This window comes from Oppia nitens, unplaced genomic scaffold (genome assembly GCF_028296485.1).
Source record: "Oppia nitens isolate AA-2021 unplaced genomic scaffold, nextdenovo-longstitch-racon4-pilon3 scaffold43_pilon_pilon_pilon, whole genome shotgun sequence".
Lineage (NCBI taxonomy): Eukaryota > Metazoa > Arthropoda > Arachnida > Sarcoptiformes > Oppiidae > Oppia > Oppia nitens.
The window spans coordinates 838,663-856,456 of record NW_026533225.1 but is presented as its reverse complement, the minus strand read 5'-3'; the positions used below and the strand labels follow the sequence as shown (position 1 = coordinate 856,456).

Genomic DNA, 17,794 nt, shown 5'->3' with positions numbered 1-17,794 from the left:
ACAAATTAAAAAATACTTGTATTTTATTTTAATTTTTTTAAATAAGTTGGCAATTTAAATCAGTAAGTGAAATAATTTGATAATTTATAAAATTTATTATTAATTTAAAAAAATTGCTAAATTATTATTAAATTTTTATAACTACAGTACTGTTAATAAATAATATTAAAAATTATATATTATTTATTATATTTATTATATAAAAATAAATTATCATTAGTATTACACAACACAACAAATATCAATAATATTAAAATATAAACTCTAATTATTATTATTATTATAATTATATCTKTAGTGCATAATAATTAAGTAAATTATTATTTTTTAAAAAATAAATACAAATAAAATATTRYAWTAAAATATAAATATTACTTTATTGAATAACTTATCAAATAGTTATTACATAATTATATTGATTTTTWWAAAAAAATTTGTGTTTTACATATTTATACCAGTACATTTATCAGACATAGTAAATAACATATTATTATTATTATTACCACTACTACTACTACTACTACTACTACTACTACTACTACTACTACTAGATTTAGATTTTTTAATCAAATCACGTGATAGTTTAAAATTTAAAAAATAATTACTATAATTATTATTATGATGAATAACTGGCCTTAAGCTAGTAGTAGTTGATACTATTGACAAATTGATAATGTTGGTTAGAAAATTATTGACAATTTTATCCAAAACAAACAATARGGATAGACCAAAATATAGGCTAACCAGACTGGCCAACAAACATAGATATTCGTCGAACGGTAGCCGAACCTGTAGYTSATAGATGGTTATCGGATTTGATGGCCATTCCAATAGTATTGAATAACTATTAGTAATATTTTAGACATTACTAATCGATGTTTTATCCATAGCCAGTGAATAGTAGACATGTCTAGTGTCGACAATTGTTGAACATATTTTGTTACACTCGCTAACTATAGGTTCAGCTAATTGTTGTTGAWGTTGTTGAACAAAACTATAGTTGCCAGTTGACCCACCCRTACTTGTTGTTGTTGTTGTTAGGCTGCTGTCATAGGATTGCCATAATATTCTATCGGGATATCCATTATATTTAGCTAATGTYTSMCTAATTTGACATTCCATTTGACAATTATATTTACTTTGAAATCTACCGGCACCACCACCAGCACCGGCACCGGTAGCCATAAATTTTTTGTTTAATCGCATTACTGTTTTCGTATAGCTTAATAAACCAATAGTGTTGCCAGATGATGATTGATTTACATTTATAACCAATAGTCCACGTTTCAWGCTATTCCATAATATYTCMTGTCGATCGTGCACGTGCAAYAAAATCACATCAACACGTATTCTTTGTTGATTTGGCATTACTACCAATATATTTGCCATATAAGCTAACTGTTCCGTTTGGTCGACCACTTGRAACCGATCGTCCGATAGGTTCGACCATTTGGAAAACATTGTCCAACAATAGGAAYTCATATCCAATGCTGGCCAATAAGGTGCTAGCTGATTTTCTGGTACATGGAACTGGTGTTGTYGATGTACCATTATCTGTAGAGTAGTATTTAGCAGGATACATTTTATTAATTTATCAAATGGTACCAGTAGATCCAATTGTTCCCGTATGGGTAGCCTATTGAACAGGTAGCTARCATTACTATTTGTAATATCCAAATTATCCATATATGTTGTGTTAAATATGTTTGCTAAACGTTTCCCATGTCTAGACCAATCSARCATCTGAAATTTATCCACACAAATAGTCAAAGCTGGCAACTCTACTCGATGTCTACTTGATASTAGTTTAACATTGGTAACAGTTTCATASGTAAAATATGATTGACTTAATTTTACTGATTGATATAGAAAACATGATAGACATAGTAGCTTGATTAGATAATTTATTATTATATTACCAAGTTAATTTTCATGATTTTTWWWAATTAATTAATTTTWAAGTTTGMTATAATASTAATATAATKATARATATTTTAACAATTTAATAGCTAATAATTTCAGATTTATATATATATATATATATTAAACATAAATATATAATAATAGCGTTTTATTTTGTGTGCAAAAATAAATATTACTTCAAAAATCGATTTAATTGTTTTTCCTATTAAGAAAAAATTGTTTTTCAATTAACATTTGAATTAATTGTATTCATAATGTAATAATTATTATATATTTTTTTATATTAATACAACTTTTTTATAGTAATAATGTCTTATGTTTTTTTATATTCAAAACTAAAATTGATTTATTATACTATTTTTTTATATCAATAAATATATCATTTATATTTCAATAAAGATATTATAAATATAATATTATAAAATACTARTAGAGCTAAAAATATATGACAAATTGTTATTAAAYAATAATTTTATTTATTTTCAAAAAMTAATTAGTTTTTATTGATTATATCATWAGTTGAAAATTCTAATTAATATTCTTATAGTAATTATAATAATTATTTTTATATAATTAATWWTAAATGAMTAAAATTTTTATGAAAYAGTTTATGGATTATTGATATATAAAATTGTTATTACATTTTAGTTATTGAATATAAATATTTATAATAATAAATAAAAAAGTTTAACATTAGTTTAAAATTTACAAGTTGTGATAACTAAATAGTACAGTAGTTTTTATTTATAATTAATAAAACTATTATTTGCTATTATCAATAGATCAATTTGATAAACTGTATATAAATTTAAGTGCTATTAAAAATWAGTTTTTTTTAAAAAAATAGTTAATTAAATAATAAGATAATACATAAAATTATTTTGATAWAAAATACTTGAATTAGCACTTATGATAAAAAATTAATTATTTTATCTAATTGTAAAGTATTTAATACTTAAAATCTACATTTTGACAAATATATTAATCATTGTCTTTAATTAATTAATTCAATATATATAWATATATAAATAAATATTAARCTTTTTAAAAAATATATAAAATAATAATATTAATAATATAATTATTATCAAAAATATCTATATAAATTAATTACATAGTAATCAATTTGGTTTTAATATTTATATAATTTAAAAATAGTTAATTTTTTTAATTTAAACTATAATTGATAATATTTGTTATCTACAGGAAACTATTATTATTTATAAAATCATAAAATACTTGAAAAAAATAACTAATAGTTTTATTTTTAAAAATAAAAGTTTCTAACACTTGAACTTTGTTAATAATAAATAAATTGATGATTAAAATATATATATATTTTTATCAAATAATTTTTAGACGGTATATATATATATAAAAGCTAGTTTTTATTTTAAAAAATAGTTACAATATTTATAATAATAAAAATAAAAAGTTACAATTTTTGTTTGTTTGTTTAATTTTTATTTTTATTGTTTTAACCAAAAAAAAAAACTATGATTCAAATTATATATTCAATAGTTTTATTAATATTTATTTCAAATATAATTTTAATAAACACTACTAATACTTATGATATTAATGTAATTATATATTTAAAAAACAAACAAAATTTATAATTTATATTTTAATTACTATTGTTTTTTTTCGTAAATTCAAAGTTATTAATGTATTTTAAAAATATAAATTAATTAATTAATTAATAATTSAATAATAATTGTGTTTCGGTTTATTGTTTTTTTATGTTAATAAATAGTTAACAGCAAATCAATCGGAAAAGTTTATCTATATATGCGGCGGATTTAATGGATCRKCCCAACAGTCWGTTTGCTATAAATATAATAAACKKATAAATSWWTGGCAATCAATAAAACCATGTCCAGTGAACGCATCAATTTTTGTTTGGTTTCAAGCGATTCAAAATTGTATGCAATGGGCGGCGATAATGTAATAATAATAATAATAATAATAAAAAATACTAAAATTATATATATATATATATATTAGGATTGATTAACATATTTATTACATATTATTTTTTAAAATCTAGACCCCCCTCCTACTCATCCCACTATATTTGCAATTGTTTGCATGTAATCATTTGCCAACAGACCCCCCCCCTAAATGCAAACGTAATATTACGAATCGTCCCTTATTGTATATATATATATATATAGTAAATAATTATTAAWAGTATARTATTTTTTAATTATTTGATCAGTGTCATATACAGTATATATATTATWAATGACAKGCYATGWCAATATTTATTATTATTATTATTTTTARAATTTACATAGTATATATTAATAATTTATACCAWGTAAATATTYAAAAAATATCTRTYCAAAARAACAAATAATATTWATAAKTATAATAATTAAAAAACTTAACTTTTTTTAAAAAAATAATTTGACATAAATATGACATAACAATTTTATTGCAAAATTRTAAAAAWAAATTATTTTGATAACTAAACAATTATAAATTAAACAGTTTTTTTATTTAAAAAAAWTACATAMATTTTTGTAAATATTTAAATTAAATTATTTWTTTATTTATTTTTATAGACTAAAGGAAGATCTAAAAGTGTTGAAACATACGATACGATAACAAACAATTGGAAATYAATTTCATCGATGAATATAATAAAAGAGTATTTTATTTATTGATTWAAAAAATGAAWATAATTAATACATTTATAAAAAATAATTAATAAAAAAAAAATTATTTTTAATTTTTTTTCAGTGATTTTAGTGCTGCCGTAATTAATAATACTATTTATGTTTGCGGAGGATTTAATGGTAAATAATTTTTTTTTATAAAAAAATTGTTTAAATAAATTAATAAAATTGATATTTTACTATTGATTTTTCAATAAAAAAATACTTTAATTACATAATAAAATTATTTTTATTAAATAAAATTTAAATTAATTTATATTTTTTAAAATTTAGGTCAAGTTTTAAAATCATGTGAATATTATTCAACAAATGATTGGCAGTTAACAACACCGATGACTATTGAAAGATATGGTTTAGGAYTGGTATCACATGAGGGTCTACTGTATGCTATTGGAGGCGACAATGGAAATGGATATATGAATTCAATGGATAKRTTTGATACACAAACAAAACAATGGACACCCAGAGCTAGYATGCAATCGCCAAGGTTATTGTAATTAWTAWTAATAATATTTTTTAGCAATTTACATTTTATTTAATAACATATATATATATTGAGAGAGAGAGAGAGAGAGAGAGAGAGAGAGAGAGAGAGAGAGAGAGAGAGAGAGAGAGAGAGAGTTTAAAAKTATTAAGTTGGGAATATTTTATTCAGTGAAGTTATAGGTAATTTATGTGGAATTTATAGGAAATTTATATGGATTTTATATGAAATTTATATGAAATTTATATGAAATTTATAGGGAATTTATAGGGAATTTATAGGGAATTTATAGGGAATTTATAGGGAATTTATAGGGAATTTATATGGAATTTATAAGCAATTTAAATAAATTTGCCAAAAATTGTTATTTAAACATACTATAAAAATTTTTAACTTCTAAATTTTTCATTTTATACCCTTCACCCCCTATACCCCCTAAAATTGAAACCCCTGATATATATATACTAGTACATTATTTTGTTAATTTTAATAAATATTATTTTTTTTAAAAAAAATTTAAAAATAAAGATATGGTTTCGCTTCGGCATCATTTATGGGCAAAATTTATGTTTGCGGCGGTTCGGGTAAAACCATATTAAAATCATGCGAATCGTATGACCCGCAAACAAACCAATGGTCGACAATTGGTTAGTAAATTAAAGTAAAAGTAWTTTTTTTTAGTTTTTTTTWWAAAAAAAATCTTAATTTAGAGTCAATGCAATCAAAAAGATCTTTATTTAAATTGATTGCTATCGATGAYAGTCTATATGCATTGGGAGGCTATTCGGGTAAATATTTTAATATTTTTTAGTTTTTTAAAAAAATATATATTATTTTAAATTTTAATAATTAAATAAAGATGATGGCGGATTACTAGATTCAGTTGAATTATATGATTATAAATCAGATAAATGGTTATATACGACATCATTGCCACAAAAAATTGATATATTTGGGGTATAATTTTTTTAAAAAAWATATTATATATAWATWTATATATATTTATAATAATTTATATTTTAWTTTTTTTAGGCAACTGTTTTGTAAATTGATATTTTCCACCGAAATAAGTCTTATTTTTATAAATAATTTTAATTATACCAAAATTAAACCGACATTCAACAATATTTATAAATCTTTTTTAAAAAATATATATTTTTTATTAGTATTATTATTATTACTAATTTTCAATTTGATAGACAAAAAAAATGTATATTTTTATAGTTTAATATTAATAACAATAAACAATAATATTTCATATATTTTTTTTGTCTCTAACTTTTAACTAAAATATTTTGTTTGGTATATTGTTTTTTAAAAAATTATTTGCTTAAATTTGTTTTTATTATGAAACAAACTATATATTATTTTTTAAAAAATTAAAATACTAAAATATTATATATGTATTTATTTAAGATTTTTTTTTTAAATCTCATATTGTTTTTAATAAATAATTATATTTTTGTTATATATATACTGTATATATATAATACATAATGTTTTTTATATGAATAGATTTTACTGTATATTTAATATGCAAATAACAATATTAACTAATATGATACTAAAACAAAAATATATTTAAATATATGCAGTATTTAAATGTATTTATAAATTTAATTTCTAAAATCTAACTAAAAATTTTATGTAAATAATCTTAAAATAAAATTAATATATTTTTTATGTTAATATTAAATGTTAATATATTATATTTTTGTAATATACAAGTGTTTTGTAAATAGTGTTTATATTGTATTAAGAAAATAACAAATATTTTTTATTAATCAACAATAAAATAAATAAATTTTAATTAAATCAATAATTAATGAACATATGGAAAAAATATATGTTTTTAATTTGTTAATTAAGTWTATATGAAATATTTTATTACATTATGTTATTTTTTTAAAAAAATATTAATATTAAAAAAATAAATTATTACTTAATAATTATTACAGGATATACTGTTAACTGTTATAGAGTTTACTAAAATAAATGTTTTGCAAAAATAAAATCCTATTTATTATTGTTAATATATGCAGAAAAATAATACATTTAAATATATATTTTTTAATTTAATTTATTTAAATAATATTCTATTACTTAAACAAAAATAACTATTATTTAAAAAACACAAAAATTATCTAAAATACAACCATTTGTTAAATTGTAACTTAAAAAATATACAGTATTTTTACAAAAAAAACATATTTGTTTATTGATTTTTTTAATTTTTGTTTTATTTTTAAAAATTTTAATGATATAGTTAATACTAATTTTTTTTATAAAAAATAATATTATGAAAAACTTGATGTTATTGTTAACATCAAGTCTAGACATTAATAGTCTACTAAAAACAGCAACAATTTATTTGTTAATAATATTGATTTTATATAAACTAATTAACTATAGTATTATTGAATGGACTAAATATAAYCGTATGTTTAGGATATGTCAACAAATACCCGGACCTCGACCTAGATATCCATTTATTGGCAATTTGGACATTATTTGGACGCATAAACCAAACGATTTATGCGGTAATTATTAATTAAATATTTAATTTTCAATATATTTTTCATCTATTAATTAACTAATTATTATWWTTTTTTTTATATATATTTAWTATGATTACTAATAATTTATTTTTCATTAAAGTTTTCGACGAAATAGTCCAATCAATGACAGTATTGTATAAAAATGATGGTATATTCAGATTACAGTGCGGTTAYAAACAATGGATATTTTTGTTTGACCATCGATTAGCTCAGGTATGCTATACTGTATAGTAGTAATAATATTATTATTAGTAGTAGTAGTAATAGTAATAGTTATACATAATTAGCCATTTTAATTGTTAATATATTATATATTAATACTATATATAGTTGTTATWGTTATATAAYTAAATAATATCTGAAATAAATAATTTTTTTTTAAAAATATAAAATAAGGATCTATTGAAAGACAATGTAAACATAGAGAAGCCGTTTGAATATCAATTGCTAAACGACTGGTTGGGTAAAGGTTTGCTAATCAACAACAGTGCCGATCTGTGGCGTAGCCGACGGAGACTATTGACACCGGCATTTCATCAGAAATTGTTGGCCGATTTTGAACCGATAATCAACAGACAATGCAATATAATGGTTGAACGTCTACGCGTATCGGTGTTGAAAATGATGGCCAACAACAACAACAACAGTGAAAATCGGGACAACTATGTAGACATTACTGACTATACGTTTCCGTTAGCGTTGGACATAATTTCGGGTAACTATTATTTTTCTTATATATATCATATAATTACTGATTATTTTTTGTGTGTATATAAACTGTATGTATATATATAGAGACAGTGATGGGTGTGTCGCTGAACGCCCAGAGCCGACAAAACGGTGACTACATTGAGGCCGTCCAACGTGTCGGCCGTTTCTTTGTTGAACGTTTGCAGCGGCCGTGGCTCTGGCCAAACCTGATCTACTATCGAACCCGAATGGGCGGTCAGTTTCGCCGGGATATTCAACTGATGCATCGCTTAACCCGACGGGTAATTGCCGAACGCCTGGACTTGATTAAGGCCGGCAGCGGTGGCGACGGTGGCGGTGACGACAACTACTGTACTGATCGGCAGACAGACAGCAGTATCGGTGCTAACGATGATAGCAGCCATAGACAACCTAAACGTTTRGCATTTCTCGACCTACTATTGGATATACATCTCAGAGGAGGCGGCGGTAGTCGGTAATAGTAGTGGTAGTACTGGTAGTAGTCCTGGACTAACACTTGAAGACATCCGGGAAGAAGTGGACACTTTTATGTTTGCCGGACACGACACCAGTGCCCTATGTATGTCGTGGACACTGTATCTGTTGGGTCTGTATCCCGATGTTCAGCGCCGTTTGCATCAGGAATTGGATGCCCAGTCTATCGTTGCCGACACCGATGTCCGCGGCGACCAACTACGCCGTATGCCTTACTTGGATGCCGTACTCCGTGAATCGTTACGCCTGTATCCACCGGTACCGATCATTACGCGCGACATAAGCCAGGATCTGGTGGTTGGCGGTCAGTATACAGTACCGGCCGGTTCATCACTGTTTGTCTGTATAGGACGTATGCATTTGGACAGTCGTGTCTATCCGGACGATACACTGCAATTCAAACCCGAGCGCTTTCTGGCCAATACTAATACCTCGGTTACTACTGTCGGATCAGTAGCAGCAGTAGCACCGGTAGTGGTCGTCGACCCGTTTGCTTACATACCGTTTTCGGCCGGTTCGCGCAACTGTATTGGCCAACGTTTTGCCCAATCGGAACTGAAGATAGTGTTGGCCAAACTAATGGCCGCCTATCGGGTCGAGTCGGTCGACACGCGCGATAAGTTACGACTGTTTAATGCTGTAGTGAGTAAACCGGTTAACGGATTGCGGCTGAAAATTATGGCCAGAAATTAATCAAAAAAAAAAATACATAAATAAATAAATAATTACTAAATCTTAATTATTTTTAAACTAAATAAATAGATTTTTAAGGGTTTTTTTTATTATAAATATTAGTTTTCTTAAACTTATTTAGTATTTAATAGTATTTTTTTGTTAAAAATATATTATTTATAAATACATTGATTGATAAATTCAAGTAAAATATAATATAAAATATTTTTATGATAGTATTTATAGTTTATTTTTATTTATTTTTTTTAATAATTACTAAACATAAGAATTATTTTAATTAAAATATATAAAAATATTAATAATAGTTTTTAATGTGATTTTTATAAAAAAAATAATATATATAATAATATTAATTATATTTTAATAAACAATTTATCATATTTAAAAAAAATAATTATTATATAATTTAATAAAAGTTTTTATAATGTAAAAAATGTTTAAAATTAATAAATAACTTATTGTTTAAAGAAAATATTTATTGTGTTAATAAACTAATAAAATAAATAATTATATATTTTAATATATAATTTGAATAAATAGTTAATATTATTAAAAAAATAATTCTACAAAAATGCCTTATATTTAATGAAAATTATATTATTTTTTATTATTTATTAAATTAATGAACTATAAAAGTAATAGTTTAACAATTAATGTTAATAAATAAATTATATAAAAGTTTATTGTAACTATAAAAATATGTTTATTTTATATTACAAAGCATTATTTAGAAAATTATTTAATATTAGAAAAAGTATATAAACATCAAAAAAAATAATTTTTTTATTAAATATTAAATAAAACAAATTTACTAATAAAATCATACACTGAAAATGACCAAAATGTTAAAATTTATACTATTAACTGTTTGTTTATTTGTGTTGATTAATTTAAGTAAGTTGTTATATTATTATTATTATTATTATTATTATTATTATTATTATTAATAATAAATATAGTTAAAAATTTTAATATTGCTTATTGTTGTCTGTAAATTAAATTTAAAAAAAAACTATTTTTCTTACAATATTCAAATAATTTATATATATATATATATATTTATATTATTTTTAATGTTGTTATTGATTATTATTATTATTATTATTATTATTAGTTCAATCAGATGGTGGTAAACATAATCATAATAACCATAAAAAGTGTAAATCAGATGAAAGATACTGTGAACAGGAGGGCTATTATAAAGATTTTTGTTGTCCTGAAAATCTTAAATGTTTTATTATAAAGTATCCAGGTGATTTTGATACAGAGATTGAATTACAAAACTATTGTAGACGACTATAATATTAATATTAATAATAATATTTTTTATTTTATATGAAAATAATTTTTTAATTTAGATTATTATTATTATAGTTTTTATTGTTTTTTTTTAATAATATCGATAATTATTTGTTGTAATAATATATAAATACAATTTATATATATATATATATATTTAAAATGAATAAATTAAAATTATGTTAATTTATATTTAAAAAAACAATTTATTATTTTAATAATAATATACATAATTATTCGATTAATTATTTTTTTTATAAATTTATACATTTATTATTAATATTTAAAAATTAATTAAAATATTTACAATATTTTATATTAGCTATTTTCTACTTATATACAATTGTTTTATTATAAACAACTTTTAATTTTAAATTACTATGATTAACATTTACGTTGAATATATAATTATAAAAATTTTTCGAATAAATAATAAATTTAGTTTTAAATTTTTTTAAAAATTTTTCACTAAAATCAGTAAATTGTAAAATAGAAATTCCAAAGTATAGACTAAATAAGCTTGCTAATAATGAAAAAAACTCTACAAATAGTAGTCTATAAGTAGTTATATAAATATATTCATCAAGGTGACTAAAATAAATATCAATTTTGTAACTAGTATTAGTTAAATCATTATTATAATTTGTATTATGATTTAATTCATATACATATGAACTATAATCAATTATATGTAAACATTTGTCTATACAGTTATTATTAATAATATTGTCGTTACTTTTATTGTCAAATAATAAATTTTCAACAAAATTATTATTGTGATAAAAAATTGATTTAGGATAATAATTATAAATGTTATAATAATTATTAACATAACATTGAAAAAAACATTGTTTCGATGTTAATATTTTATTATTAATAGTTTTATTTATTTTAGTTAAACGATTAAATTTAATTTCCAAATTATTGTTATTATTGTTTTTAGTTATTAATATATTGTTTTCACCATAATATAATAATTCGCTATTATCATGAAATTTTACATTGATATAATTGATATAATTGTTAAATATCGTATTATTGTAAAATTTAAAAATTATCGAATTTTGTCCCAAAATATTATCAATTAAATATTTTTTATTATTATTATAATTATTAAATTTTGTAAATAACATAATGCAATAACTTTCACCACTATATGTATATTTATAAGGAGATATTTTATCACAATTTACGGGACGTTTATTTTGAAATACATGACATGATATTAATGTTTTTATTGGTATAAATAGTGAATTTTGATCATAAATTGTTATTTCACTATTGAATCTATCAAAATCAAAATATTTTACAGTATTATTAGTCAACTTATTAAACTTGTTGACAATATATTTATTGCGTAATGTAGTATTCAATAGGCTATCCTTATTAATACAAATAGAAATAGCTGGTGGATCAATTTGTTGTTTAATTGATTTAAATTCAACATTTGTTGTCAATTCAAATGATAAATATAATTGTGTTAATACAAATGATTGATATAATGAGCCGCAAACAACAATAATATATAATAATGATTTGAGATTTAAATATTTCATTTTTAATATAACATTGTTTATTTATAATTTATAAAATAATTTAATAATTCACAAACTTTTTTATTATTTTAATTAATTATTTCAAAATTAATTAAAAAAAATTTAATTAATATACAATACAATATAAACTTGATATATATTTATGTTTATACACACACACTATGTCTAGACTTTAAACTAATTTTTATCATCAATATTATTATAATTAGTAAATGTTTTTACTGATATATGTTTGATAATTATTAATAATTATTTTTTATTAATTTAATCTACATTGTAATTGACTTAATGGTACTAAGTTACCATGGATAAAATATTATTGAAAATAAAAACAAAACAAAACAATTAAATTCAAATATATATATTTTAACTAGATAAATAGTAATATGTATATAAAAGGTAATTAATAAATAAAAAAAATTATTTGAAAAACAAAACAATTAATTTTTTCTAAAAATAATTATTAGAACAATAATAAAATAATTTACATTTAATTACTTAAAATAACAAAAATAATTAATCAAAACTTTTCTTATATATATATATATTATATTTATTATATAAATAGAGTTTAATATAATTATTATTAATGGAAATCAATTTTATTTTTTATTATACAATATAATTACTTTTTTATTTTTTTAAAAAAATTATTTATTGAAATACTATGTAAAAAATTTTCAAAAAATAAGTCGTTTATAATTATCAATTGCTTTAATGACTGGTTGGGGGGGTGTATTGTCATCGGCGGAGGCGGCCATCAGTGGCGTATAACTGACAGCCACTCTATTGTTGCCGATTCCGACATTTCTATTAGTAAATTATTGGCCGATTTTTTTTGATGCCATAATCAACAGATCTGCCAAATCGGGGTTAATAATGATGGCCAACAACAACAACATCAGTGAAAATTGGGACAACTATGTGGACATTACTGACTATACGTTTCCGTTAGCGTTGGACATAATTTCGGGTAAATATTATTATTATTTTTATTTATATAAATATATATATATCATATAATTACTGATTATTTTTTTTTGTATATACTGTATATATAGAGACAGTAATGGGTGTGTCGTTGAACGCCCAGAGCCGACAAAACGGGGACTACATTGAGGCCGTCCAACGTGTCGGCCGTTATTTTGTTGAACGTTTGCAGCGGCCGTGGCTCTGGCTAAACCTGATCTACTATCGAACCCGAATGGGCGGTCAGTTTCGCCGGGATATTCAACTGATGCATCGCTTAACCCGACGAGTAATTGCCGAACGCCTGGACTTGATTAAGGCCGGCAGCGGTGGCGGCGGTGGCGATGACGGCAAATACTGTACTGATCGGCAGACAGACAGCAGTATCGGTGCTAACGATGATAGCAGCCATAGAAAACCTAAACGTTTAGCATTTCTCGACCTACTATTGKATATACATCTCAGAGGAGGCGGCGGTGAAGGAAAAGTCTGTAGTAGTAGTAGTGGTAGTCCTGGACTAACACTTGAAGACATCCGGGAAGAAGTGGACACTTTTATGTTTGCCGGACACGACACCAGTGCTCTATGCATGTCGTGGACACTGTATCTGTTGGGTCTGTATCCCGATGTTCAGCGCCGTTTGCATCAGGAATTGGACTCAGAGTCGATCGCTGCCGACACCGATGTCCGCGGAGACCAACTACGCCGTATGCCTTACTTGGATGCCGTACTCAGGGAATCGTTACGCCTGTATCCGCCGGTACCGATCATTACGCGCGACATACGCCAGGATCTGGTCGTCGGTGGTCAGTATACAGTACCGGCCGGTTCATCACTGTTTGTTTGTATAGGCCGTATGCATTTGGACAGTCGTGTCTATCCGGACGATCCGCTACAGTTCAAACCCGAGCGCTTTCTGGCCAATACTAATAGCTCGGTTACTACTGTCGGGTCAGTAGCAACACCTACAGCAGCAGCAGTAGCACCGGTAGTGGTTGTCGATCCGTTTGCTTACATACCGTTTTCGGCCGGTTCGCGCAACTGTATTGGCCAACGTTTTGCCCAATTGGAGCTGAAGATAGTGTTGGCCAAACTAATGGCCGCCTATCGGGTCGAGTCGGTCGACACGCGTGATAAGTTACGATTGTTTAATGCCGTAGTCAGTAAACCGGTTAACGGATTGCGGCTGAAAATTATGGCCAGAAATTAACTAAAAAAATAATTAAATAAATAATAATAATAATTAAAACATAATTATTTTTAACTAAATAAATAGAGTTTTAGTTTTTTTTTAAATATTTTAGATTATACTGTATATGATATTATAGTTATTAGTTTTTTTTAAAACTTATTTAATATTTAAAAGTATTATTTATTTTTGTTAAAATTATATTATTTATGAATAAATTCAGTAATTCAAGTAAAATAATTTTAATTAGAAAATATATTATACTTAAATAAATATCAGTAAAGCAATAATAATAGATTTTAATCAGATTTTTATAAAAATAATAATAAAGATTATAATAATTAATATATTTTAATAAATAATTCAACAATTTTTTTATTAATAATAAATAATTTATTGTTTAAAGAAAATATATATTGTGTTAAAAAACTAATAAAATGTTTTAATAAATAATTTGAATAAATAGTTAACATTATTAGAAAAATAATTCCATAAAATTTCATAAATTTAATGAAAAAATATTATTATTTATTATATTAATGAACTATAAAAGTAATAGTTTAACAATTAATGTTAATAAATAAATTATATAAAAGTTTATTGAAACTATAAAAATGTGTTTATTTTAGATTACAAAGCATTTTTAGCAAAAATATTTTATATCCTTAAAAAAGTATATAAACATTAAGAAAAATAATTATTTTTATTAAAATTAAATAAAACAAATATAAAAATAAAATAACACAAAAAATAAACAAAATGTTTAAGTTTATACTATTAACTGTTTGTTTAGTTATGTTGATTAATTTGAGTAAGTATTTACAATAATAATAATAAATATTTTTAAAAAATATTTTTTATATGTTGTTTTTTTATTTGTTGTCAGCAAAATAAAATTAAAATTCTATATTTTATTTTTATTATTATTATTATTATTATTATTATTATTATCATTATCATTATTATTATTATTATTATTATTTTTATTATTATTATTATTATTATTATTATTATCATTATTATTATTATTATTATTATTATTATTATTATTATTATTATTATTATTATTATTATTATTATTATTATTATCTTTTAATATCACGGTTGTTCCGGTGTGATCACAATTGTGTCGGCCACTTTTGGTGGCAGAGACACGACTGGTTAGACTCAACTCAAGTCTAGTACTTTTCTGACTGTTCTACAACTCTGAAGTATCACTGCTTTTTGCATTTCATAGATCTTAGTTTTTCTGATTTCCAGTGATTCCAAACTTATGGCCAGATTTTTCGGTATTACGGCCATTGATGACAGGATTATAGGTATGATTTCAACTTTCTTAATGCGCCACATCTTATTGATCTCATAGGCCAAGTCTGTATATTTTCGGCGTTTCTCACTATGCGTGTCCTGTAGTTTGTGTGTTAGTGGGACCGCTATGTCTATTATGTACGCCTTATCTTGATGTTTGTCTACTAGTACTATATCTGGGCGGTTGTGGGCCACAGTCTTATCTGTTCTTATTTCTTTATCCCAGTAGAGCTTGGCTCTGTTGCTTTCCATTACACTTTGTGGCTCGTATCTATAGTATGGTAATGGTTCTTTGATTAATCCGAATCTTATTGCCAGTTCCTGATGTATGATTTTGGCTACTTGGTTGTGACGGCTTAGGTACTCGGTGTTTGTGAGTACTTTACACCCATTTAGTATATGTTCTATTGTTTCGGACTCCATATGACACATCCTGCACTTGTCTGTTGGTATATTTAGCTTTTGGATGTATTTCTGATGGTTTCGTGTCGGAATCACTCGATCTTGTATTGCCATCATGAACCCCTCTGTCTCTCCATGAAGACCGGCGTACTTCAACCATTTTGTAGACATTTCTTCGTCTACGTGTGTTTGGTTGAGTTCTGCTCTGTATCTACCGTGGAGTTCTTTTGAGGCCCATGTGTTAATCCTCTCTTTTTCATTTTGAATTTCTATTTGATGTTCATTATTGCTGAGATTTAGAGGTGTGTAGTTGTAATCAAGTGTTGATGTTATTTTGTGGAGCTCTGAGACATTGCATTTTTGTTGATGGTATTTTCTCAGCAATTCTCGCTGTTTGGCTTCAAGGCTTACAATGTTTAGTAACCCTCTACCCCCATGCTTTCTACTAACACACAGTCGTGCTACAGAACTTCTAGGGTGGTGTAGTCCAAACATTGTAAGTTGTCGCCTTATATGTCTTTCAATGGTCTCAAGTTCTGTTTTACTCCATTTTATTATTCCGAACGAGTATGTCAGTACAGGTATATCCCAAGTGTTTATGGCTTTGAATTTGTTGTTTGAGTTTAGTTGAGATTTTAGTATTTTTATTATTCTTTGGTTTAATGTTTTCTTTATTTCTTCTTTAACTTCTGTCATTTTAGATTTATGCATTTGCTTAATTCCTAAGTACTTATATATATCTCCATTTTCTAGTGCCTTTATATATCCATTTTCAGTTTCGTATTGATTTCTTTCAGAATAGACTCCTCTTTTCAGTTTCATTATAGCACATTTATCTAATCCGAATTCCATATTTATATCATTGGAGAAAGTTTCTGTTGTTTTTAGCATTGCATTTAAATCAGATTCTTTTTCGGCGTATAGTTTTAAGTCGTCCATATATAGTAGATGTGTTAGATTATATTTTGTATCACTTGATTTTAGATTTACGCCTTTTAGCTTTTTAAGTAGTGATGACAGTGGGTTTATGGCTAAGCAGAACCACAGAGGACTGAGTGAATCTCCTTGAAATATTCCTCTATTTATTTTGATTTCTGTACTTATTTTTGTTCCATTATTTGTATTGACACACAATTTAGTATTCCATTTTTTCATCATATTTTCTAATGTGTTTATCAATGTGTTGTCAATTTTATATAGTTTTAATACTCTTAATAACCATTTATGAGGGACTGAATCGAATGCTTTCTTATAGTCTATGTATGCCATTTCAAGATTTCTATGTTTTTGACGAGCTCTTATTGTTATGATATTGTCTATTGTTAATTGCTCTTTACAGCCCATAGAGTGTTTTATACAGCCTTTTTGTTGTGCTATTATGTTGTTGTTGCTTAAATGATTATATATTTTTGTTGATATTATGGATGTTAGGATTTTATACATTGTTGTTAAGCAAGTGATTGGTCTATATTTGCTGGGATCTGATGTATTTTCTGTTTTTGGGAGTAGATATGTTATTCCGG

The 17,794-nt window shown here is 24.0% G+C and overlaps 3 protein-coding genes across 3 annotated transcripts; all 3 read left to right on the top strand.

The window, feature by feature from the left end:
• The first annotated feature begins 3,798 nt into the window (after positions 1–3,798).
• LOC128959270 (kelch-like protein 5) lies at positions 3,799–5,104 on the top strand. The gene is made up of 4 exons (XM_054305209.1): positions 3,799–3,870; positions 4,494–4,579; positions 4,672–4,727; positions 4,881–5,104. The coding sequence occupies exons 1-4, from the start codon at positions 3,799–3,801 to the stop codon at positions 5,102–5,104; spliced, it is 438 nt and encodes a 145-aa protein (XP_054161184.1).
• Positions 5,105–5,629: 525 nt separating this feature from the next.
• Positions 5,630–6,201, top strand: LOC128959286 (kelch-like protein 18). Its single transcript, XM_054305224.1, has 4 exons — positions 5,630–5,738; positions 5,802–5,879; positions 5,951–6,048; positions 6,124–6,201. The coding sequence occupies exons 1-4, from the start codon at positions 5,645–5,647 to the stop codon at positions 6,136–6,138; spliced, it is 285 nt and encodes a 94-aa protein (XP_054161199.1). The 5' UTR covers positions 5,630–5,644; the 3' UTR covers positions 6,139–6,201.
• Positions 6,202–7,490: 1,289 nt separating this feature from the next.
• LOC128959269 (cytochrome P450 4V2-like) lies at positions 7,491–14,582 on the top strand. Its single transcript, XM_054305208.1, has 7 exons — positions 7,491–7,631; positions 7,750–7,862; positions 8,046–8,364; positions 8,445–8,828; positions 8,884–9,523; positions 13,261–13,376; positions 13,465–14,582. The coding sequence occupies exons 1-7, from the start codon at positions 7,532–7,534 to the stop codon at positions 14,580–14,582; spliced, it is 2,790 nt and encodes a 929-aa protein (XP_054161183.1). The 5' UTR covers positions 7,491–7,531.
• Positions 14,583–17,794: the final 3,212 nt, after the last annotated feature.